The 25,794-nt window shown below is 39.6% G+C and overlaps 1 protein-coding gene across 7 annotated transcripts in view; it reads right to left on the bottom strand.

Moving 5' to 3' along the window:
- Window positions 1-25,794, bottom strand: part of Uimc1 (ubiquitin interaction motif containing 1) — an 85,452-nt gene that overhangs the window by 54,309 nt on the left and 5,349 nt on the right. For 2 of the 7 annotated variants that reach the window (XM_052727457.1, XM_052727455.1), the window contains 5 exons: window positions 20,915-21,069; window positions 12,436-12,520; window positions 6,908-7,032; window positions 5,773-5,878; window positions 4,732-5,468 (listed from right to left, as the gene is read on the bottom strand). In XM_052727457.1, the coding sequence (XP_052583417.1) occupies window positions 4,732-5,468; window positions 5,773-5,878; window positions 6,908-7,032; window positions 12,436-12,520; window positions 20,915-21,061 (1,200 nt within the window). In that variant the 5' untranslated portion in view covers window positions 21,062-21,069. Of the gene's footprint in view, window positions 1-4,731; window positions 5,469-5,772; window positions 5,879-6,907; window positions 7,033-12,435; window positions 12,521-20,914; window positions 21,070-23,575; window positions 23,853-24,186; window positions 24,299-25,794 lie in introns of those variants that run through there. The other 5 variants (XM_052727456.1, XM_052727458.1, XM_052727459.1 and 2 more) reach the window with 5 other exon arrangements.

Genomic DNA, 25,794 nt, shown 5'->3' with positions numbered 1-25,794 from the left:
CAAGTTTATATGGTAATCAGTTCCAAATGAGCATTCTCCTCAGTCCTAGTTTCTTCCTTTAAAAAAAAAAAAATCTAGACTGGGCGGTGGTGGCGCACGCCTTTAATCTCAGCACTAGGGACATAGAAGTAGGAATATCTCTGTGAGTTCAAGGCTAGGCTGGTCTATAGAGTGAGTTCCAGGACAGCTAAGGCTACACAGTGAAACCCTGTCTCAGAAACCAAAACAAAACAGAATAAAACAAAGGCCAGGCATGGGCTAGCACTTGGGAAGCAGAGGCAGGCAGATCACTGTGAGTTCAAGGCTAGCCTGGTATATTCAGTGAGTTCCATGAAGAAAGCAACTAATGCTACTTTAAGTTGGCTTTCTGAGAAAGTACCTTGGCTATGAAACTTCTTCCAGGAAAAGCTTCTTTAGCTACTCAATAAAGTTTTCAGGGTTTCTTACATCTTATCAATACCCCAAATAAGTAAGGGATCCCTCTATGATTCTTTTTTTTTTTTTTTTTTTTGGTTTTTCGAGACAGGGTTTCTCTGTGTGGCTTTGCGCCTTTCCTGGAATTCACTTGGTAGCCCAGGCTGGCCTCGAACTCACAGAGATCTGCCGGCCTCTGCCTCCCGAGTGCTGGGATTAAAGGCGTGCGCCACCACCGCCCGGCCCCTCTATGATTCTAATAAATGATGAAATTTAAAAGGAGAGGAGGAAGTGAGTGGGGGAAAGGGAAGGAAAGTTGTACACTGACTGGAAATGTGGTTACGCCATCAAACAATACTGTCTGAACTACAATGCAGCATCAATGGCCCAGCAAGAAAAGGGCACTTGCTACCAAGTCTGACAACCCGAGTCTGATCCATGGGACTCATACAGCAAAAGGAGAGTACTGGCTCCCCACAAGTTATCCTCTGACCTACAAACACACTCACATGCACACACACAAATAAAATGTAACTTTCTAAAAACTTTTTCATTAAAATATAGCAACAATAAATAATGCACCCAACTCTTTGAATTAAGCAATGAATTTTTTTTTTTTGGAGAAACAAAAGGATGCACTGACACCTAGTGTTCACATAACAGAATTTTGTTGATTTAGAGAACTAGAGAGATGGCTCAAAATTAAAAGCATGTACTGCTAGAGAAGCAGAAGTCGAGCAACTGAAAAAAGAACTGATTCCACAAGTTGTCCTCTGACCTTCACTGTTGATAAATACATAAATGTCTTTAAAGTGTGTTTCTTTAAGTAAAGTGAAAAATAATAAAGACAATGTCAATCTCTGACCTCCAACCTCTAACACATACAAACACACACACACACACACACACACACACACACACACACACACACACACACACACACAAAATCCCAAAAACCAGATAGGATTGTTAAAGAAGAATGTTCTCTATGGGCAGCCCCTAAGTGTTGCACAAGGCAATTTAATAAAATTCATTTTAATTACTGTAATTCCATAAAGATGCAGCTGAAGAGATGGCTCAACAATTAAGAACACTTGCTGCTCTTGCAGAGAACCCAGGTTCGGTTCTCAGCACCAACATGACAGCTCAAAACCATCCCTAAATTCCTTCTGAATACTATAAAAGCATCATATAACTGCAAACTCATTATCAACTATAATTTTCAGAGTATTCTGTTTTATAATTCAAGTGTTTTCTATTGCTATTTCTGTTATCAGAATTTTTGAGTTTCTCTTGTTTGGTTTTCCTTATAATAAAGATTTATGAAGTGCTAGCTTCATACTCCTAACAGTATAATTTTGATGTTTGTATTTTAGTAATTTTGTGTCTTTTAGCAAGTCATTTAATCTCAATTTTTACATCTAGAAAATGGGAATAACAATTCCTATCTTTAAGCAGTTTTAAAGGAAGAGAAACAAGATACAAGTTTTCATATATAACACTATCTAGCCATATTAGAAACAGACTAAGGCAAAAACCTAAATGTCCCAAAATGGAGATTGGTATCATTAGAGAAAGTCACCAGAAGCAAAATCTAAATATATCATGGTGAGAGGGAGAATAAACTGGGAAATTGTCTCAACTCATGTCAAAGACTATCTCCCCTAGGATTAACATGGTGGAAGAAGGAAACTGACCCCTGCAAGTTGTCTTCTGACCTTGTACATGCTATGGCATTTGTGCACCCAGGAAAGCGCACGCACACACAATAAACAAACAAACCATTTGTTTTGTCTTTCAAGACAGGGTTTCTTTGTGCAACAGCCCTGGCCTGGATTTTGTACACCAGGCTAGTCTCCAATTCAGAGATCCATCTGCCTCTGCCTCCCAAGTGCTGGGATTAAGCAATAAACTGTGTAGATGAAATTTTCTCTGTTCAGGGTAATAACACAGTACTACTTGTGATAGGAAAATGTTAGAGACAACCTACATGAATAAGCTACAGTTTATCTAATACAGTACATCCCCTATATCAAATAAACGGGTAAATTGAGTATAGTTAGGGAATGAACTCAGAATTGCAAAACAAAAAGGGCAGAGTAATGTGTATAGTAAACTACCATTTGTAGAAATACAAGGCAAGGAGCTAAGGATGTATCTCAGTTGGTAGTGCTTGTCTAGTATGCATGAAATCCTGGATGCCATCCCCTGCACTATATAAAGCATGACAATACTTGCCTATAACCCAACCCCAGTACTCTGGAGATGGAAGGAGGACCCCAAGTTCAAGGTCATCCTTCTACTTAACAAGTCTAAGGCCAGGCTGGGCTACATGAGAACCTATGTGAACTGAAGCTCCCAGAAAAAGAGCGACATCTACAGTGAACATTCTACAAGGCTGTTTAACTGATTATAACATCAATGACTGTGGAAAGACTGTAATGTTGCATGTCCAGGGCCAAATTATCTTAGCCCCAAAGTAGCTATTTATTGCTCACCTGTGTGTGTGACTTAGCATCCTCGTGACGATTAGGAAATGGAATGTATGAAGAGATTCCTAGCTTCCACCAACCCAAAAGCTAAAAATCAGAAAGTATCTAAGGCCTACATAGAGGTTTCTCCATTTTACTACAATCCACCTACCTGATGTTCCCACCAATGATTTGAAAAATAGGCTTTTTTCTTTAAAGACTTATTATTTTTTTTATTTATTTATTTATTTTTTTTTTTTGGTTTTTGGTTTTTGGTTTTTGGAGACAGGGTTTCTCTGTGTAGCTTTGCGCCTTTCCTGGAACTCGCTTTGGAGACCAGGCTGGCCTCGAACTCACAGAGATCCACCTGCCTCTGCCTCCTGAGTGCTGGGATTAAAGGCATGCGCCACCACCCGCCCGGCTTATTTTATTATTTTTATTGTGTAAAGGTATGTGTCTGCATGTGAGTATGTGTGCATTGAGTGCAGGTATCCTCAGAAGACAGAGGTGTCCAATCACCTGGATGAAGCTATGCTGGGAATTACATCCTGGTCCTCTGGAAGAGGAGAAAGTGCTCTTTTAACTGCTGAGCCATCTCTCCAGGCCCCTTGAAGGTGTTCTGATCTATAACTTTCTTTGTTCAATTACTATAAAATCTTCATAAAACTGATACCTTACTGGAATATGAAATATGGGATAACCTAATCTGTGTTCTGAAGCCATAGCAACTCATATTTGGCTGCAGAATAAACTAATTCTTATGCCTTCTGAAATAAGAGCTGTGTTTTTTGCATTGACACTTGTCTAAAAATATATGTATTTTTTTTTAATTCAAGAAAAAGTATTTTTTTTGTTTTGTTTTTCGAAACAGGGTTTCTCTGTGTAGCTTTGCACCTTTCCTGGAACTCGCTTTGGAGACCAGGCTGGCCTCGAACTCACAGAGATCCACCTGCCTCTGCCTCCCGAGTGCTGGGATTAAAGGTGTGCGCCACCAACGCCCGGCGTATTTTTTTTATATTACATAAAGTATCATGGAAGGTACACTAAAATTAGCAGCATGGATCGAGTCCAGTATGGGAAATGTCTGGCTATAAATTGTAGATGAAAGACAAATATATTTTTAATTTACATTTCCTAGAATTTTTTAAAATACTGCCTGTAGAAAAACATTTTAAAAATAGCAACTTTAAGCAAGGTGGTGGTGGTGGCAGCGGTGACAGTGGCAGTGGCGGTGGCGGTGCTCGCCTTTAGTCCCAGCACTCGAGAGGTAGAGGCAAGTGGATCTCAGTGAGTTCAAGGCCAGCCTGGTCTACAGCATGAGTTTCAGAAAAGCTAGGACTATACAGAGAAATCCTACCGTGAAAGAATAAAAAGTTTGAAAAGAAAATATGGTATATCCTAACAAGATGGAATAATGTTTTGATGTATATCTGATAAGTAAAGATTTTTGATAAATTATAAAATAAATGAACAAAGTTTATACATCTTGCTCAAAAATTTAAAAGAAAAATGAGTTTTATATGTTTAGAAATGATGATGATTGTCTTTTGGTGGGTGAACTGCAGGTAAGTATTATAATTTTTCCTTTTTTGAGACAAGGTCTCACAATGTAGCCTAGGCTGGCCAGGATGCCTCAGCCTTCTTAGTGATGAGATTATAGGTATGTTACCACCACACCTAAGCTCTTTTCTTCTTTTTTGCACTTTTCTCATTTTATATAGTAAGCATGGTAAGCATATATTGTTTTAATAAGCAGATAGCGGAAAGACCACAAAAAAATAGTTAAAATAACCCATATTTTATCTGTAAATAAATGATCCTTAGTTATAGCATCACTGACCCTTACCTGACCATGACTGGTTGTTGGTTCTTCCTCCAACAAAAGTTTCTGTTTCAAGCTTTTAATTGGACTTTTTTGTAAATCCTTGGTTTTTGAGTGCCAGACAGATGCCCTAGATTCCTGCCTTTCCTCTTTGGCTTCATCTCCCATATCTTCTGAGATGCCTTCATTGTTTTCACTAGTCTCATCTTCTTGGCCACATTCATTCTGGATCAGAAAAGGAGGTCTAGGTAACACTGGTTCCCCAAACCCTCTTTTTTTAATAAGCTGCCTCTGAGCCATTTTTAGGCTCTTCTGATAAACCTCCAACTGGCAGAGAATGACATTGGTATATTGGTTAGGATCTACTCCAGCAGGGCAGAATGGAATACCCCAGTAGTAGTGCACAGTGCCCCCAATGTCCTGGAGTCCTTTGGTGTCTGCTGGGGTAGAAAGACATTGCCTAGATGTGTCCCCCCTACCCTGGACAGCTTTGGAAAAAGCATAACCACTCCCAGTACTTTCCTGTGGCTTCCCACACTGTGTGTGCTCAGTCAAGTGGCCAGTACATCTGTCAAAACATTTAACGTTCTCATTCTCAAACACTGGCTGGCTTGACTGGTCCCAGCTTCCTGAGCTGCCCGAGACAGGCTCCTCTTCAGTGTTTTCATTGTGGTCCCAGGGCTCCTTTCTTTCCTCAGCCTCGTTTCCCTGACTGATATGTGAGCCTTTAAACAGTGATGGAGGTACCAGCTGCCATATGCCTGTAGGTATTTGAGAAAAAGTAAGGCTAAGGACAAATTTTTTTTTCAGTTAAGACAACTTGGTAAGCTATAACTTACCAAGAATTACAAAATGTGGTTACAAAAAGCCCTTCTTTGACTTTAGCCAAAGGGTGGTTTTTCCTTGAAAATAAAAGTATGTTGGATATTAATGAAATTTCAACTATTTATGTTTGAACCTCTTTAATATTATAATAAGGATTTGGGGCATCTCTACTCTCAGCAGACGATCCCAGTGATATAGTTATACTTGATGAGTGGAAGGAGTCAGAACAGGAAGACATGCCTTCAGTGGTTCCAGAATCTTTGGTGTTCTCTTGATGGGAATGTGAAGATGGTCCAGTAGCCAGAGGTCGAGATCTGGTAGCAGAAGCATCAGAAGACCAGCAACTCTGAAACAAGTGATCCCGTACCAGACCAGGTTTATTATTAAAATAGCTGTATATGAAGAGTCACAGGAAGAACAAAAACGGTAGGCACTGTCCCTAGGAGTTTCTCCTCTTCAAAATACAGCTGCTCAATTCAAACGAATTCCCCAATGTGAAGTGAATGCCTATATATATTTACTATACCGTTTCTAATATGAAGGGTATATAGTATAAAGAATGAATATATATGTCAAACTGGACATATATATTCACATGGTGATACACGCCTGTAGTCCTAAGCTTTTCAGAAGGCTGAAGTGGGGAACAGCTCGAACTTACAAGTTCAATGCCAGTCTTTCAACTCTAGGAGATTCCAGCTCAAACAAACAAGCTAACAAGTAAACAGAAATCAAGGATGGCTCAGAATCTGCCACTGGCAAGTATCCTTAACATTTAAAATCATTTCTATTGCATATATTCAAATCATAATTTAATATTATTTGTTGTTGTTGTTTTTAATGTGCATTAGTGTTTTGCCATGGGGAGTTTCAGGTCCCCTGGAACTGGAGTTACAAACAATTGTGAGCTGTCACGAGGGTGCTGAGAGTTGAACCCAGGTCCTTTGGAAGAGCAGCCAGTGCCCCTAACTGCTGAGCCATCTCTCCAGTTCCTTATTTGGTTATTTTTAAAACTGCCCATTCTTTCTCTCCTTTTCTTTGCTGTCCCCACAAATGAGGGAGGTAAACACCTGGCCTTTAGTATTCTTGGTATTCTGCAACTCTTCAGAAGCTGGCCACTTACTATGATCCTTTAAAGCCATTGACTGAAATAATCTGTGGAGTGGAAGCAAACTCATACAGCAACAAAACACTTCAAATTGGATTAACCAGCAATTCAACAATGCAGACTTAAAAAAAAAAAAGTTCTGAGATATAGTTAGTTGAAAATTCTATAAACTACCATATCTCGTTTCTAATACAACTATACCAAACACTAAGTAACTAAGAACATTATTAATAAATCCCATAAACTTTCAACACAGCATATATTTACATTCAGGCTTTCAGCAATGGCTTTCCTCAAGAGCTCCTCTTCTTTCTCCTCCTGGCTGTTCACCTCCCTAGCTTCCTGCTCACTCATTTTGAGAGCCAAAGCAAATTGTTCCTCTTCTGACATCTCTGTAAGAGTGTAAGGAAGAGAAGAATACCACAACAACAAATTAGCATGATGGCAAAAAAAAAAAACCAAAAAACCACCAGAATCATTAAACTGTCAACTGACAATACTGTAAACCATTTAGGATGATTTGTAATCTAATAAGGAAACTCATCTAAGGTGAGGTGTGGTCAAGATTATTAATAGCATTACAAGAACACTGTGTTAACTAGAGCATAAGCCCTCATGAAGGCAGTATCTGGTGAATGAACAAACAGGAACCACTATAGAGCTTTTTGCTAAATACTGCACTGCTTTATGCTCAACATTTAACCAGAACAATTTTACTCTTCAGAATCTTTGTTTATTTCAGATGGGGTCTGATGTAGCCCAGGACAGCATTGAGGTTGACCCTGAACTTCTGCCTCTAGTTACACTAGGATTACAGACACACCACCTACTTTATATAGTGATGGGGATTCAACCAGGACTTCATACACACTAATCAAACATTATTATCAACCAAACCACATGCATTCCCAGCTCTCAGAATCTTCTAATTTATTCACTTTAACAAATCCTTAGTTATCAAATTTTGATCATCAAATATTATTTTCCACTAACAGCAACTGTAGGACAGTAGAGAAATGGCTGATTCCAAGTTTAGATCACAAAATGTGCAAGATAAGTTAGAACACTTCTTATAACAGTTAGTAAAGAATCTATCATACGCTCGTAGGGCTGCATCAAAAGAAATTAGTAGCAAATTGGGGGGGGACTACTGGCTTAAAATTGAACTAGAATCCACTGAATTACCTTTATTGATGACTGCATTATCCTTATGGATTCAAACACAGCACATACATTCCATCACTGAATGCCTTCAACATAAGGAAACATGACCCATTCGGGATGAGTTGTTTTCAGTAGTGTAACCACCCCATGCTCCAGTGACTAGCTCTACACCCATCTTCATGAGGACACCCTAGTTAAACTCAGTAGGTCGCTGATGGCTGTTTTTGGTTGTCAACTTGACCACATCTGGAATTAATTAAAAATCAAGCAGCTAGGCATATCTGCGAGAGGTTTTAGTTAACGGGAATCATTTGAAGTAGGAAAACCCGCCTTAAATCCAGATCATTTGAGATCAGAAGCCCCTCCTTAAGTCTGGGCCACACCCTCTCATAGCAGCCCATATTAAGGACATGGAAGAAAGTAGCTTTTGCTTTCTGCCTCATTCTCCCTGGCAAGTTCATATACCCTGCTGCTGAGGCATTCCTTCACTGGCATTAGAGCCTCCTTCTTTGGGATTCTGATGTATACTGAAGACCAGCTGAGACATCCAGCCTCATGAACTGAACACCTACTAACTCTTGGACTTTCCATGGGAGACAGCCGTTGTTGGACTAGCTGGACCACAGCCTGTAAGCCACTCTAATAAATCCCATATACAAACATACACACATACTCACTCACTCACACTCATTCTTTAGTTCTGTTCCCCTAGAGAACCTTGACTAATATAGTCACAAAAAAAAAAATAAAAACAGACATGAAATGGCAGAGGGACTTGTAGAGAGGAAGCAGGACTGATGAGAGTCAGACAGGGTTAAAAGAAATAGGAATGGATATGATCCAAATGCATTATATACGTGTGTGAAACTGTCCAAAAAATTAATTTAATTTTAAAATGCTACAAAAAATTTGAATCTTCAAAGATGATCTTGACATGTTAAGTTGATGGTCTATACATCCCTACATAGGTGCACAAGGGTAGACAGTCAAAAATATACACATAGGTGCCTCCACAGATACGTTTCAAATCAGTCTTTAGATTTCCTTCTCTTCAATCTAAACAATCAAAAGACAATCTATCAGATATCAAAGGAAAATCTTTTATATGAAAGTCTAAATTCTGAAGTAAAATATGAAAAAGTAATAACAAAAAATATTAATAATTATTAATATCCTCGGAAAATAAGACATTGGACACTGGATCGCTGAACACACTCAGGATGCCATAAATAAACAAATGAACATTAGAGAACAATTAAGAAACTCTGAGATGAATGAAAATGAAGATACCTATTTTCAAAACTTACAAGGTAAAGCTAAAGGAATTTTTACAGCAAAATGTGTGGGTGTATAATGCTTGTATGAAAAATGATAAAAGATGTAGCTCAGTTGGTAGAGTGTTATTTAGCATGAAGCCTTGAGTTCAATTCCAAGCAATAATGAGATTGTTGTACCTAGATTCTAAAGAAACATCTGTCTTTAGTTTTCTTGTGGTATCTCCCCATGGATGTGGTATCAGACTTAGGAGTAAGTTGGGCAGTAGTCTCCAATCATCTAATATCTATAGGAGCTTATGAAGAACTGCTAATATTTCTTTATCCTTGACAAAGTTCACCTATGAAGCCATCAAATGCATCTTTTTGTTTATAGTTAGTTTTTTGTTAATTCATTTTTTATTATATTAGTTCTATTTAATTTTCTACTTCTTGAGTAAGTTTTGGTTTGTGTCTTCCTAAGAATTTATCCACAAAGTTCAAGTTCTCTATTTTCTTGGCATATACTTTTTTCATACTACTTTCTTATATACAACTTAGTTCTCTTTTCTAGTCTTGATTTTACTGTCAAGTATATTCAATTTTATATGGTTGTGCTGGCTGGTTCTTTTGTCAATTTGATACAAGCAAGAGTCATCTGGAAGAGAGACCCTCAACTGAGAAAATGTCTCCATCAGACTGGCCTATAAACAAGTCTATGGGCATTTTCTTGATTAATGATGGATGTGAGAGGGCCCAGCCTACTGTCAGTGGTACCACTCCTAGGCAGGCAGTCCAGAAACAGCAAGCTGAGCAAGCCATGGGGAGAAAGACAGTAAGCAGCACTCCTGCATGGTCTACTTCCAGTGCCTGCTTCCAGGTTCCTGCTTGAGTCCCTGCCCTGATTTCCCTCAATAATGGACTGTGATATGGAAGTATAAGCCAAATAAACCCTTTTTCTCCCCAAGTTATTTTTGGTCATGGTATTTTGCACAAAAATAGAAACCTAAGTAGAACAATGGTATAAGATATAACAAACATATACAATGGCAGAGATTATGCTCCAAATACAATACTGAAAAACTGTAACTTGAAAATAGAAATAGCTTCAGTTTCATCATGCATCACTCCTTAAGAGTTAAAATCTGACATTTCTTTCTTATGTCCAGAGGTATAAGAGATTTTAAGTCTTGTATAGCAATACACAGCAAAGAATTCTTCTTTGAACCCTTTAATCAGGACCACTAATAATTTACTTAGTTTCATAACAAAAACTAGCTGCTCACAAACATAAGTACTTCTAAACATGGGCAGAATCACACACAACAGTTTTATACTTCAGATAATCATTCCCAGGATATTTGTAGAATTCTGGGTTTCCAGTGCTGTCTTACTTGGTTCTCAGTGTAGTGTTCCCTTGAAGTTCCCTAACTTGCAACTGCAACTTTTACTCACACAATTAATATTTATTGAGAAAGGTGAACAATATTAGCTCATTTTCATCAAGTTTGAATCAGAAAACAATTACTGGAAGTCAATCTTCAGCTCTTTAACTGGGAGAATATAGTTTTTGTCATCATTTTTATTTTCAGAAAAAAATTTCAGCACAGAAAAATGGCCCAGACTTTTCCTTTTCAAATGAGTTTCCCAAAGATACAATTTTACTAGGATTAGTAATCTGAATCATACATTTGTGCAGCTATTTAAGGATGCCCTTGCCAAAAACTATCCAATATGTTTAGATGGGTCAACCAAAAGTCTAAACCTCTGGCCCCATTTCTGTTCATGAGTTGAAGCATAGAGTTCCCTGCAGAAGGCATGAACAAATCATTTTCTCCCAAAAGTTCAAAAAACTACTTAGCATCAATACCACATCTCGGCCACCCTACTGTATGCACACCTGTAGTGGGTAGCCATTCCAGCTTTGATCTGGAAGTTCCAACCCCCATTGAGGCTTCGGTAACTGTCACGAAGCGGGGTTCAGAGAGAACCCTGAAGACCCGAGATCAGGATGCGCTGGCTCTCTTGGTTCCTGGACCCTTCACACTTGAGGTAGACCGAGCAGAGTTCTCCAGAGAACACCCCGGACTGCACTACACCTTTCCCAGACCTTGTTATCTATCCCTTCACTTGTAAGTTACCCCACAAAATAAACCTCCCTTTTAACTACGTGGAGTGGCCTTAATAATTTCCCCAATGCACACCTAACCTTCTAATCAAAGCACAGAACTTTCTGTGGTCCAAGGTGGAGAAATATATGTGGATCATGTAGTGAAGCTGGGGGATGATTCTGAACTCTGATTCTTCTGCCTCCACTTCCATGACATGCTCCATTTGTATTGTTCCAACAAAGTCATTCCTAAGCAGTGACACCAGGCAGATTTAAGCTCTGAATCTTGACAATGCCCTGCCACTATGGATTTCAGCTTTGTAATTAAATTGCTCAACACCACCCATGGCAGAATTACCTATCTAAGCTAAGACTAATTTTTTTTTTTTTTTTTCGAGACAGGGTTTCTCTGTGTAGCTTTGCGCCTTTCCTGGAACTCACTCTGTAATCCAGGCTGGCCTCGAACTCACAGAGATCTGCCTGCCTCTGCCTCCCGAGTGCTGGGATTAAAGGTGTGCGCCACCACCGCCCGGCTGCTAAAACTAATTTTAAATAGTCCATATTAAAAAATTTTTTCTCAATACAAAAAAGTTAGTCATCTCCCAATGATGCCTTTTACTGATGAACAGAGGTCAACTGAAAGCTGCAATTTGTCTGAGATGTACATAGTAAAGAAAGAGAAAAGGGAGCTGAATTGCTTTCTCTTGGTGGTTCAATGGTTAAGAGCACACTTGCTGCTCTTGCAGAGCACCTGGATTCACTTCCCAACACTCATACAGTAGCTCAAATCATCTGTATCTCCAGTTCCAAGAGATCCAACCCCCTCTTCTAGTATCAGGCACATACAAGCATGCACTCAGACATATAAAATAAAATATTTAAGGGGTGGGTAGAGAATCAAGGGCCCTAGTAAGAGTACCTAGCCATGAAGATCACATTTACAGTTTCAACAGTCTTCCTCTAGCAAGTCAAATATGTAAGCAGAAATTAACTCTCTAAAAAACTTGCAAAAGTTAAAAAAAAAAAATTCAGAACAGGAAACATAGACACCTCTAGAGAATTCTCTTTTCCCAATGAAAAGAGACTTTTCATTGGGAAAATTATTTGAATTATCAGTGATTACTACGATGGTACACATAAGAAAGTCCCTTTTTCAACTTTAAAAAAGAGAACATGCAAGATCTAGAACCAATTAAACCACAAAAATGAAATTGTATAATATACTGACATGATTACTACATCAATTCAACTAAAAAATGAAAACATACGTGCAATTTTTCTTTTAGCCAAACACTTTGATCTGTTTGACTGTTTTGTCTTCATTTTCTGCAATCCATTCTCCTCTTTTGCTTCCTGTTGTAAACAAGAGATATGATCAAAGTAAATGACATTAAAAGTAGTAATTTCTCCATTTCTTCTGTATTTCCTTTTGGTTAGTAGAAGTCTTTGAATTATCAGTGATTACTAAGATGGTACACATAAGAAAGTCCTTTTTTCAATTTAAAAAAAGAGAACATGCAAGATCTAGAACCAATTAAACCACAAAAATGAAATTGTATAATATACTGACATGATTACTTATCACATATACAGAATTACACAAAAACTGGCCAATCTCCAAAATACTAGTAGACATCTACCCAAGATCAGAGACATTTCATTCAATAAGTGTTTGAATTCAGTATGTATCCATTTATTGTAAATCATTCTTTGGCCACTGGTTGGTGAAATAAAAAGAAAGTAAAGGAATTCTACAAAATCAAAAGAAAACCAAATATACCAATCCCACTCCACATCAAAACTTAGAAAGTAGCACTTGAGAGAGAGCAGGCACTATGAGTTTGAGGTCAGCCTGGTCTATATAGTGAGTTCCAGGACAGCCAGAGCCATGTAGAGACCCAGTCTTAAAATAGCAACAACAAAAAACAAAACAAAAACTTAGTAAGAAGCACTGAAAAACACCAATAATAATCAAGATAACCAAAAAAGAAATAGAGAAAGCAATAAAAAAAAAAATAGTTAGGAGAAAGCAGATGAAAAAGAATAGAGGCAAAGATAATATAATATATGATTAATTAGAGATCCTGAAGAAGAAAACAAAATATTAAATTGTAGCCCAAGAAAATTTTCAGGTGGGGAGAGGGATGAGGAATCATAAAAGTGTCCACCATTCTCTAAGAAAATGGCCTGAACAATTAATTTCCCAGACATATCCTACAGTAAATGCTAAGCAAATAAAAGAAAAATTCCTAAAACATTCAGATTGACAAACAGACATAATAACTGACCCTTAAAAAGGAAAGTTAGTAGATATCCTAAAATCAGCTTACAAAAGCAAAAATAAGTAAATAAACAACAACAACAAGAAAAACCCCTAAAGGCAGTAAACTAAAGAATTATAAGGCAAAAATGTTTAAACAAAGGATTTTGTATCTCATCAAGCAAACATGATAAAATATTTAAGAACTCAGGAAATGTTATACTTGTAACGGCTTTTTAACAAATCTAGTAAACAAGCATCATTCAACCAAAAGTGGTTAGAGAAACACTGGGAAAAGAACTGACAGTAAATATTTAATATACTTCATTTTACATCTAAGAATAAAACAAAATTAGGGGCAAATACAAAAGGGGTCAGTGAGGTGGCTCAGCATGTAAAGCACCTGCTATGCGAGCCTGATGACCTGTGTAAGATCTCTGCTGGAGAGATGGCTCAGAGGTTAAGAGCACTGGCAGTTCTTCCCAAGGCAAGTTCAGTTCCCAGCAACCACATGGTGACTCACAACCATCTATAATGAGATCTGGTGCCCTCTTCTGGCGTGCAGGCATACATGCAGGCAGAACACTATACCTAATAAGTAAATCTTTTTTAAAAATTTTTTTAAAAAATTAAAATTAAAAATAAATAAAAGCGGAAGGAAAGAACTGACTCCACAAAGCTGTCCTCAAACACACATAAACATTCTATGACATAAACACTAATATATGACATAAACACACTAATAAATAATATAAAAGTGTGAATGAGAATTCCTGGAAAGAAGTTGTCTGTAAAGGCTGATATACTGATTAAAATTTGCAATGTTTTGGGTTCTAATTACAATTTATCTTGGGTTATCTTTACTCCTTAAAGACCCATTCTTTGCCTACGTCTGTGTTGGACCTAACATCCTATGGCTAACAGATAAAAACCTTTGGAATGTATTAACAAAAACCCTAGTTTTCACCAACCAAAAGGCTAAGAGCCATCAGATAGCATTTAAGACCTACAATTGAGATTTTGATACTTTGTTATAACCACCTACTTATTGTGTTTATCAATATTTTTTAAAGTACCTTGATTTATGACTTTCTTTGTTCTCTTACCATAGAAATATTATGAAACTGCTACCACACTGGAACCTGGAATTTGGAGTAACCTCAATCTGTGTTCCCAGGCCATGGTCACACATAAATGGCTCCAGAATAAACTATCTCTTATCCTTTTTCAGGTGAGAGTTGTGTTTTTACATTGAAAAAAGAAAAATACATTAATGGTCTACTTTCTAATAATGTAGAAATTATGCTACTATTAAATAAAAAGCATAAAGTAAAATAAGTCCATCAACTACTACATAGATTGAAAGTAAAAGTCAAATAACACCAATCAAAACTGAAAAACCAGATAATAGCCAAAATAAGAAAAGATAAAAGGAATTATGAAAAGCACACTATAAAAGTAATCATTAGAACAATATATCAAACAAATTCTATCAGTATTCCCACTGCTACTACAAGCCGTGAGAACAAAAACAGTTGGAAAATGAGATGAAAAGACTTCAGGAAAAATCATTAAAACAATGAAGACAGCAGTTGGAAGGCATAGGCAGGCAGATTTCTGTGAGTTCAGGGCCAGCCTGATCTATACTGAAGTTCCAGGCCAGCCAAGTCTGCAAAGTAATAGACCCTGTCTCAAAAACACAAGCAACATATTAAAGAATATATATCATAGGCAAATCATCCTTAGAAAGCACAACATTAAGGCCAAACACTGAGCACAGGTGCAAGATTTAGTACTTCATATCATCAGGTACAGAAAAGTATCATAAGAGTGAAAGAAACCAGGCCGGGCGGTGGTGGCGCACGCCTTTAATCCCAGCACTCGGGAGGCAGAGCCAGGCGGATCTCTGTGAGTTCGAGGCCAGCCTGGGCTACCAAGTGAGTTCCAAGACAGGCGCAAAGCTACACAGAGAAACCCTGTCTCGAAAAACCAAAAAAAAAAAAAAAAAGAGTGAAAGAAACCAGAAGTAGAGATGTGGTTTGAACGTGAAATGTGTTCCCATAGGGTCATATGTTTGAATACTTGGTTCCCAGATGTGGCCTTGTTTGGGAGGATGGTAGAACCTTTAGGAGCTAGAGTATCACTGCAAGAAGTGGATCACTGGGGGAACGTCTTGAAGCTTTACAGCCTGCCCTACTTTCTTGTTCACATTCTGTTTCCTGAGTATAGATGTAATGTAAACAATAGCTTCCTGCTCCTGCTACCAAGCAACCTTTCTTGCCTGCTGTCATGTCTTCTGCCATGATGGGCTATATGACTTTGGAACTGCAAGACAAAATAAACTCTTTCTCCCTTAAGCTGCTTTTGTCTAGGACATTTTATCACAACAGTAAAGCAACTAAGACAGAACCTGGTACTAAGAAGTGAGGCCGTTGCTATAAGCCTGTCCATGTGGTTCTCATTCCTTTGGAACTAGTTTGGGGGTATAAATATGGAAGTGTTTGGAACTTTGGGTTAGAAAAGCCCTTGAGTGCTATAAAGAGAGCTTAATGGACCATTCTGATGGGAGCCTGTAAGATAAAAGTGCTGAGAAGGGCTGGAGAGATGGCGCAGAGGTCAAGAGCACTGGCTGTTCTTCCAGAGGTCCTGAGTTCAATTCCCAGCAACCACATGGTGGCTCACAACCATCTCTAATGAGATCTGATGCCATCTTCTGGTGTGGAGGCATACCTGCAGGCAGAATACTATTTACATAATAAATAAATAAATCTTAAAAAAATTTTAAAAAAATGCTGAGAAAAGCATGAACAGTGGGGCTCAGCTCATGAGTTTTCAAAGAAAAACAATGACTATCAGGAACTGGGGCACAGGTCATTTATGTCACATTTTGACCAGGAATCTTGCTTCATTCTGCCTGCGTCCTGAGAACCTGAGTAAAGCTGAATTTAAATAAATAAAGAAATAATAAACTAATTTGTTTGGCAGTAGGAACTTCAAGACAGGATTGTATCTATTACTGAAAATTGTGTTACAGTGGGACACTAGGAAACATGTCTTCAGGACAAAATCCATTGGAGGCTGTCTTGTGAAAATCAAATGCATTTAAAGGAAGAAAACCTAAACTGAAGAGATTCCCTGCTCCTCAAAGCAACTACTTAGGAAAGTTTCTTCCAGGTCAGCACTCAAAAGCTGACATAGCTATACTCCAATGGAGTCAAGCTACATCTTGAGTGGACAGCAGGACTTGGCAATGCCTTCCATTGGTACTCATTTTGCAAGCATGGAAGAAACAAGATTAAAGAGGTCACAAAGCCATGTATTCCATGTTTTCTGAGAGCAGCTGAAGCCAGACAATGTGTGACAGGGTCAGAGTCCATATAAGGAGACCCTGAGCCATGTATGAAGCTAAAAAAGTGAGGCCTAGGTTGAAGTGGAAACCCCAGGATACTGGAGGTGCCAGAACCATAGGATGAAGAGAGCTGAAAGAATGGATTGGAGCCGACCCAAGAGAGAATGTGTGCTGAAGGCAGGAGAACTGTAACCCAAATTACATCATGACTATGTTATCACCTTTACATGTTAAAAATGAGGGCATTCCCTGGCCTCTTTTACACCAGAGAACAGAACATTTTCTTGGTTTCTTGGGTACTTTTTGTTTTGAGTACATTAGTTCTTAGGTACTTGAGTTTTATGGAGGTTATTTGTTTTTTGTGTTTAGTTTTGTTTTGTTTTGTTTTGAGACAGGGTCTCTCTGTAGCCCTGGCTACATTCATTATGTATGTACTGGAACTCATTCATTATGTAGACCAGACTGGCACTGAACTCACAGATATATCTGCCTCTGCCTCCCAGTGCTAGGATTAAAGGCATGCATCACTACATCTGGTGGTTTTGTGTTTTAAAATGCTAGCAATCAAACCTGGGAGGCCATTACTCATGCTAGGCAAATGTTTGACCACTGAGCTATACCCCAGGCAAGACATTTTCTTCAAGAAATATTTAAATAAAGCTAAGTATAGTGGCTCATACCTTCAATCTCTGCACTTGGGAGGCATAACCAGGAAGATCTCTGTTAATTCAAGGCCAGCCTGGTCTACAAAGCAAGTTCTGGGCTGGTCAGGTCTACAGTGAGACTCTGTCTCAAAACACTGAGGAAAAAAAGAGGAGGAAAAACCATTAAAAATAAAAATAAAACCTGGAGGCTGAGTAACTCAGAAGTTAAGAACACTTATTGCTCTTACAAAGGACCAAAGATTGGTTCCCAGCGCCCATATCAGTAGATCCAGTTCCAGGGGATCTGACACCCTCTGCACTCCACAGGCACTTATATGCATGTGGTACACATACACTCATGCAAGAACACATACATACATAAAATAAATAATAAATTTTTTTAAAAAAGAGAAGAAAAATCTAATGCAGGTGTTTTCTAAGAATGCTAAAAGCTAAGCAACATTGACAGGTTTTGAGCATATAAAATTACTGCCCTTCGCCGGGCGCGGTGGTGGCGCACGCCTTTAATCCCAGCACTCGGGAGGCAGAGCCAGGCGGATCTCTGTGAGTTCGAGGCCAGCCTGGGCTACCAAGTGAGTTCCAGGAAAAGGCGCAAAGCTACACAGAGAAACCCTGTCTCGAAAAAAACCAAAAAAAAAAAAAAGAAAAAGAAAAAAAAATTACTGCCCTTCAAAAAAGCATAGTTCAATAACAGAGGTTAAAAAATATCATGGCAGGGGTCAGCAAGATGGCTCAGAGGTAAACATGCCTTCCACCAAGCCAGATGATCTGAGTTCAATCCCCATATCCACATGGTAGGAGAGAGGCAACTCCAAAAAATTGCTCTTTAGCCTCCACAAGCATGCACCCACACACACAAAATAATTAAAATGTAATTTTTTTAAATTTTAATATAATAGCAATTTCAAAGACTGACAAATAATACCATAGAAATAAGCACAAGTTCTATGGGATCGTGAGAGATCAGAAAACTGACCTAGCCTTAGGAGATCCACTATGGAAACCGAAAGAACTGACACCTAAGCGGAAAAACAGCTGAAAAGCACAGTAAGGAATACAAAGGTCAGAAGAAATATGGAATAATTCATACTGATTTTCAACTGACAAAGCCAAAAAGTTGTTTTTCCTAATACCAACTGCTTCTTAATATTCTAAAACAGTCGTTTAAAGTATTTTTTTGTAATGCAAAAAAAGCTAAATGGGGGTGGGGGGAGATGGCTCAGTGGCTGAAAGCACTTCCTGTTCTTCTCCAGTTCAGTTCTCAGCACCCACGGTGGCTCACAACAGCCAGCTCCAGGGATCTAACGCTCTCTTCTCTCCTGGCTTCCTCGGGTACCTTAACTCGCACGGTACACATTTACAGAAATACAAGGAAAAGGGCCACAGGAGCATGGAAATCAGATCAGTGTCTTGCTCAGCCATCAGAGAAGCTTCCTTCTACAGTAGATGGGAATGAAAACAGAGACTCACAACGGGACACTGAGCAAAAGACCTTGGAACACCTAGTCCTAAAGGGGTATTTCATCAAATCCCTCCCCTCAGAGTTCAAGGAACCCTGCCAAAGAAGAGGAGGAAAAATTGTAAGAGCCAGAGGGGGTGGAGGACACCAAGAAGACAAAACCTTTCAAACACAGCAGGACTGATGCACATATGAACTTACAAACTGTGACAGCACGCACAGGGCCTGCACAGGTCTAAGCCAGTTGGGGTCCCAGTGCCGAGAGGAGAAGTAGAAACAAGTGTTCATCCCTAATCCAGATGCCATCTCCAATTGATGACCACTCACAAAGGAAAGTTACTTTTCTCAGCCAAGTCTCATTGGGTGTACAAACCACTCTTAAGCACAGACTCCATGCCCAGCAGTAGAAAACTAACACAAAACAAACTCAAAGGCATTTTTGGAGGTTCTCTGTCTCATAATGCTTTGTCAGGAACTATTTTTCTTTTTTCCTTACAGGTCTTTTGGGTACATATTACGGTTTTCATGTTGTATTTTTATGGATTTCTATGTGTGAACTTGTGTGTCTCAGCATCTATACGAGTTTCTTGGGATTTTTCTTTGGTTCTTTTTCTTCTGTTTGTTTCGCCCTATTCCAGTTTGTTTGTTTTTATTTTATCTTATTATTTTTTAGATGCCAGCTTGTATTCTAATGAGAGACAGAAAGAGTATGGATTTGAGTGAGTGGGGAATTGAGGAGGATCCAGGAGGAGCTGGGAGAGGGAAAACCACAACAAATATATTGTATGAAAAAGATCTATTTTCAATAAAAAAATTAAAATTTAAGCCGGGCGGTGGTGGCGCACGCCTTTAATCCCAGCACTCGGGAGGCAGAGCCAGGTGAATCTCTGTGAGTTCGAGGCCAGCCTGGTCTCCAAAGCAAGTTCCAGGAAAGGCGCAAAGCTACACAGAGAAACCCTGTCTCGAAAAACAAAACAAAACAAAACAAAAAAAAAATTTTAAAAGAAAACTAAGGAAAAGCAAAGAAAAGTAAAACAAACACAGCAGTGAGTAAGAAGGGAAAACAACAGGAGAGGAACACACTAAAATAGGAAAGTTTCTGCAGTGATGAGTCTAAGATGTGCATGTTATGCCTCCCATGCGTGTGAATGGGCATACACACACATTCCATATTCCTCCCCATCCCACCCCCCCACCCCCGCACACAGACACAGACACACACCCAAATAAATAGTGGCAATAAGTAAAGAGAAATGTAGTGAGGGACAACAAGGCAGAAGAGATATTTTAGTCTATTACAAAAATCTCCGTAACAGGTGAACAGGCAAAAAAATGGAAATGGAAACAGATCTGAGTATCACTTAAGAGGTAAAACCTAAAGCATGTGGTGAACAATTAGGGGTAAAAGATGGAAAAATGACTCAAAGGTGAATGTGAAACCTATAGTCAGAGAAAAATGAAAGATGTAAGACACAATGACTTGGTTCCTCATGCACTGGATCTGACCTAACAGGCAGGTGAAAAAGAGAGAGAGAGAGAGAGAGAGAGAGAGAGAGAGAGAGAGAGAGAGAGAGAGAAATGGTAAACAAAGGAGAAGGTTTAAAATCCAAGAAAATCTCTCTCCTAGAAGCCTTTCCACAAGACTGTAAATTTCTTGGCTCAGTTGGTAGTGTGCTTCCCTAGCATGTAACAAAGCCTGAGTTCCATCCCAAGCAGCATTCACATTTTCTTTTACTTTCCAAACACACAAAAATTACACTTTATATTTCATTTAATTTACTCTAACAAGTCTAAAATATCATATTGGGTTAATATATTACAAAAAGGAAAACTATAATCCATCCCCAGCATGGCTACTTTCTTTTAAATAACCTATAATTCCACTTAGAAATCAAAAGAAAATCAAGTGAAAACTGCACGAAGTCAGTCAGCTAGTGTGAGGGTAGAGTCAAAACAAACCCTTGTGGGTAAAGAGGTCTAGCCTAAGACCTACATCCCCATGTCAAACACCAACCTCTCCATCACTATCAGAGATCACTATGAGTAGGTCCTCCAGTCTACGCTTCTTCTTTATACTGACACAACTGCTGGCTTCTGGATCCTTCTTCTCCAAGTTCTGGCTTTCAGAGGCTTCTTTAATTTTTTTCTTTCTTCGTGGCATCTTTTTGTCTGAAACACAAGTTCAATAATTTACTCAAAGTATATGTTTCTAATCTAGAGGCTATTCAATTTGGTCAAATAAAAGCAAATGACAGCCATTTTAGGGAAATAAATCTAGACTTTAGAACTTTTCTACTATTCATTAAATTTTTTTCTATAAAGGAATATATACATGTGTGCATATACATATGTAGCATGAATTCTAATTGGTCTTAATAATAACAACCCGGAGTCAGATATCAAGGGTGAAAGCTGAAAGATCTGAGTGAGAAGTAAAGCAGCCAGCCACTAGAAAGACTTCTTACCTCTAGGAATAATCAGACTGAAAAGGGGGTGAGCTCCTGTCTCCTCCTACCTTATATTCCTCTCCCCACCCAGCCATATCACTTCCTGTCTCCACCTCCCTAGTGCTGGGATTAAAGGCATGTGATCCCAAGTGCTGGGATTAAAGGCACTGAGCCTCCACTGCCTGGCTCTGTTTCTCTTTTAGACTGGGTCAATGCCAGGGTGGCCTTGAACTCATCTTCCTGCTTCTTCCTCCCAAGTGCTGGGGTTAAAGGCGTGCCACCACTGCCTGGCCTCTATGGTTAACTAATAGCTAGCTCCACACTCTGATCTCCAGGCAAGCTTTATTTGTTAGAGCACAAACAGAATATCACCACATAGCTATACAGGTGATGAGCATATGTATGTGTCCATATAAACACATACAAATAAATCTAATCTCTCTAGTGAAATGTTCATAGCATAAAAACAATTTATCTTGGTTCCTTACATATTAATTTACACAACTGATTTCCTCAAGTATACAGTAACAATTTACCCAAAAGATCTTTTTAAAAAATACTAATACTCTTAACCAGGTGCAGTGGCTCCCAGAACATCAGGAAGCAGAGACAGGAAGATCACAAGGAAGAAGCTAACCCAGACAATATTAGTACAGTCTCAAAAATTTAACAATAAAAACCTCAATACTGCAATCTGATAAGGGAATCCCCAAAAATCCCATAGCTAATATTTATATATTTATGTAATAATTTAGGTAGAAATATACTTAAAGGTAAAATATTGAATTATTTCTCAAGACAAAGAACAGGGCAAACATGACTGCTTTGGCTGTGTCATGTGCCTATAATACCAGCTTATTTGCAGGCTAAAGCAGGATTGTAAGGTGGAAATAATACAGAACAAAATAGTGAGATCATGCCTCAGAAAAAGAAGAAAAAAAAACTGTTTGCTTTCGTCACCAAAGATTATACTGGAGGTTCTAGGTAGGTTAATTAAAGTGCCTGGAAGACCAGAAGATGGCAGCCCTTGGAACTAGAGTTACAGGCAGTTCTAAGTCACCAGGTGGGTGCAGGGAATTTAACCAGTGTCCTCTGGAAGAGCAATCAATGCTCTTAACCACTGACAAATCTTTCCATCCCCAATTCTAATTTTTTTTAAAGATTTATTTAAGTTTATGTATTAGAGTGTTTTGCCTACATGTACTATGTGTACCACTTGTGTACCTGATGCCTTCAGAGGACAGAAGAGGGTGCTAGGTCCTCTGGAACTGGAGTTATGCACAGGTGTTGAAAACCAAACCTAAGTCCTCTATAAGAGCAGTAAGTGCTTTTAATTGCTGAGCCATCTCTCTATACCAGTGGTTCTCGACCTTCCTAATGCTGTGACCATTAGGTTCCTCATGTCGTAGTGGCCCCCAACCACAAAATTATTTTTGTTGCTACTTCGTACCTGTAATTTTGCTACTGTTGTGAATCACAATGTAAATAAATGCAGGATATAATATGTAACCCTGTGAAATGGTCAGTTGACCTCAAAGGGGTCAAGATCCACAGGTTGAAAACCAACACTGTACACCCTAAATTCTACTTCTAACAGCATAAAAAGTAATAAAATCCTAGCCAGTAGCGGTGGCACATGCCTTTACCAGTACTTGGGAGACAGAGACAGGTGGATCTCTGAGTTCAAGACCAACCTGGCCCAGCCTGGTCTACAGAGCAAGTTCCAGGACAGCCAGGACTACAAAGAAAAACCCTGTCTCGAAAAATCAAAATAATAATAACATCCTTATGAATAAAGTATATAAAGAAACAAAGAGGTACATAAAATTTAGAACTAAAAATTTTACAGTATTCCTTAAAAGGAGGTAGAGATTAAACCCAGTGTGTGGTGTGTGTGTGTTCATACCCACGTGTGTCCACACACAGGCAAAAATAAAAGATTTCAAACACACCTTGAACAATCATAGTTATCATTGACAGAATCAATAGACAAACTTCTAGGTATCTCATACCTATTACAGAGGTTATTCCTCCCAAGAACACTTACTGGTAGACATCACTGTCTAACACGTTAGGAAACAGTTTAAAAAAAAAAAGTAGCGGGCAAGTGGCTGTGCTGGGAAATGACAGACGATGCATCTGATTCCAAAACTAGACTTTCTCTGACTCAACTACAAAGCACTGTCTCTCATAACAAAACAAACAAAAACTCTAAACGTTGCGCTCACTTTTCCCTCGGCGTTGCCCGTGTTTGATACAGACTAAAGTGCCATTAGACAGGAGTCAAGCGGACCAGATTCACACCCAGCTCCATCACTGAGGCGGCGGCAATGCTCGGGTCTCACGGTTCTGATGCACAGCCTGTCATAGTCCACGGGAAACGCTCCAGCTGTACTGGCGACGTTAAGTGATAGATGACAGACTTCCTGGGAGACTACGGCAGGAGGATCGCGAGTTAGAGGCCATCTTGAACCTAGAGTTCAAAGCCAGGCAGGGCTACTACCCAGAGAGACCGGTGGGGACGGTGTCTCAGGCGAAGAACTAGTGAAGTCAACTGTCACTCGACAACCAAAGTAACGTGGGGGAGGCTGTGGCCCTAGACGCCTGTCCTCGGAGAGTCCGTTAGCCGGAAGGCAGAGAGGGCGCCCGGGAGGCCGTAGGCCGCCCTCAGGGGAGGGGGACACCAGGGGCTCGAGGCCGCGAGCGCGACCCCACGTCGGCTCCCGCCCGGCCGAGCGGCCTACTCGTTACGAGGCGCGCCTCAGACCGAGCGGCCGCCGCCGGGCAGAGTGAAAAGCAGGCGCGAGCCTGACGGCCGCAGCGTGCAATACATACTCACCGCAGCGCTGGAAGCTCCGCCGAGCGCCTCCTGAACGCTGGGGGTCGCGAGCGGCCGCGACTCCTCAAAGTGAAGAACGCGCCAGGCCGCGCGAACCGGCGGGGGCGGGGCGGGGGCGGGGCCGGGCCGGCGCGCGCAGGCGCAGGCGCGGGGCAGTGTGGGCCGCGCTAACCAGAGCTAACCATCGGGAACGGCCGGCCGCGGCCCTTCAAAGTGCTTTGGCTAGAACTTAGCCATGGTTTGAGGAAAACCACCAAAGTTAGTCCCCAAATACTTATAGTAAACCCTTCGAAATCAGCTTTTCTACATCGAGCCACTTCTGGTACTTTATTTTCATGAATTCTGACTTACATTGACATTAAATGTTCACATGACTACTTAGAAACTTTCAGATGGTAAATTAATGTCTGATCATCTCAGTGATCAACTCAGCTATGGCACGTAGCAATTAGATCGAGCCATTTCTGAGGATGATTTGATGTGATGAAATTTAAAATATGCACTTTGATGACAATATCATTTGTAGAAAAACACAGAGATGAGGCTGGAAAGATGGCATAGTGGTTAAGAGAATGAACTGCTCTTGCTGAGAACCTAAGTTTGGTTCCTAGAGCGCACATAGAGTGGCTCACAACTGCATATAACTCCAGCTCCCAGGGATCCAATGCCTTCTAACCTCTGTAAATCTGGCATACGTACATATACACAGATATAAAAATGAATCTTAAAACTACTGAAAGTTCTACAAGTAAGCATAAGGTATATTCCAGGTAACCCATTTCCTTGAAATAAAAATGGCAACAGCAGAAACATCTAATACAACAAAGATGAATAAAACATGAAATATTTATACAATAAAATTCTACAGTTAAAACTCAATGGGCCACGTGGTGGCACACGCCTTTAATCCCAGCACTCAGGAGGCAGAGGCAGGCGGATCTCTGTGAATTCGAGGCCAGCCTGGGATACAGAGCGAGATCCAGGACAGGCACCAAAACTACACAGAGAAACCCTGTCTCAAAAAAAAAAAAAAAAAAAAAAAAAACCTCAACTGGGTCCTATGTAACATTTGATAGCTCCTAACAAATCTTACTGAAGCCAGGCCTTTAATCTCAGAACTCAGAAGGCCTTGGCAGGTGAGTACCAGGCTAGCCAGGACCATATTTCTCCCCTAAAAAAGGGGTGAGGGGATGAGTAGTAGTCTTACTGAAATAACAGCGAGCCAATAAATAGGAACAAATCTTGAATGATCTGCATAAACTTACAGAAAACAGTATATACAGTATCTATGTATATGTGTGTGAATATATATATATATATATATATATATAAAACTGTATAAATAGCTCATAGTTTGTGGGAAACTATATTAAAATCATATTTTAATGGGTAGATGGGTACACATCGTGGTAATAATATGGAAACGAGGAAGAAATAAAGAGGAAGTGGTAATAAACAGGACCTCAGAGAGATGTCAAGACCAGGACTGATAACACACACCTACCATCCAAGCACTCAAGAAGCTGAGACAGGAGGACTGCCACAGGTTTGAAACTGGCCTGAGCTACACAGAAAGTAATAAGCCAACCAGGGCTGTATTCCAAGACC

The sequence above is a fragment of the Peromyscus californicus genome, unplaced genomic scaffold (genome assembly GCF_007827085.1).
Source record: "Peromyscus californicus insignis strain IS unplaced genomic scaffold, ASM782708v3 Scaffold_8__1_contigs__length_139910024, whole genome shotgun sequence".
NCBI classification, from domain to species: domain Eukaryota; kingdom Metazoa; phylum Chordata; class Mammalia; order Rodentia; family Cricetidae; genus Peromyscus; species Peromyscus californicus.
The sequence above is the reverse complement of the archived record's forward strand: the minus strand, read 5'-3'. Positions and strand labels throughout refer to the sequence as shown.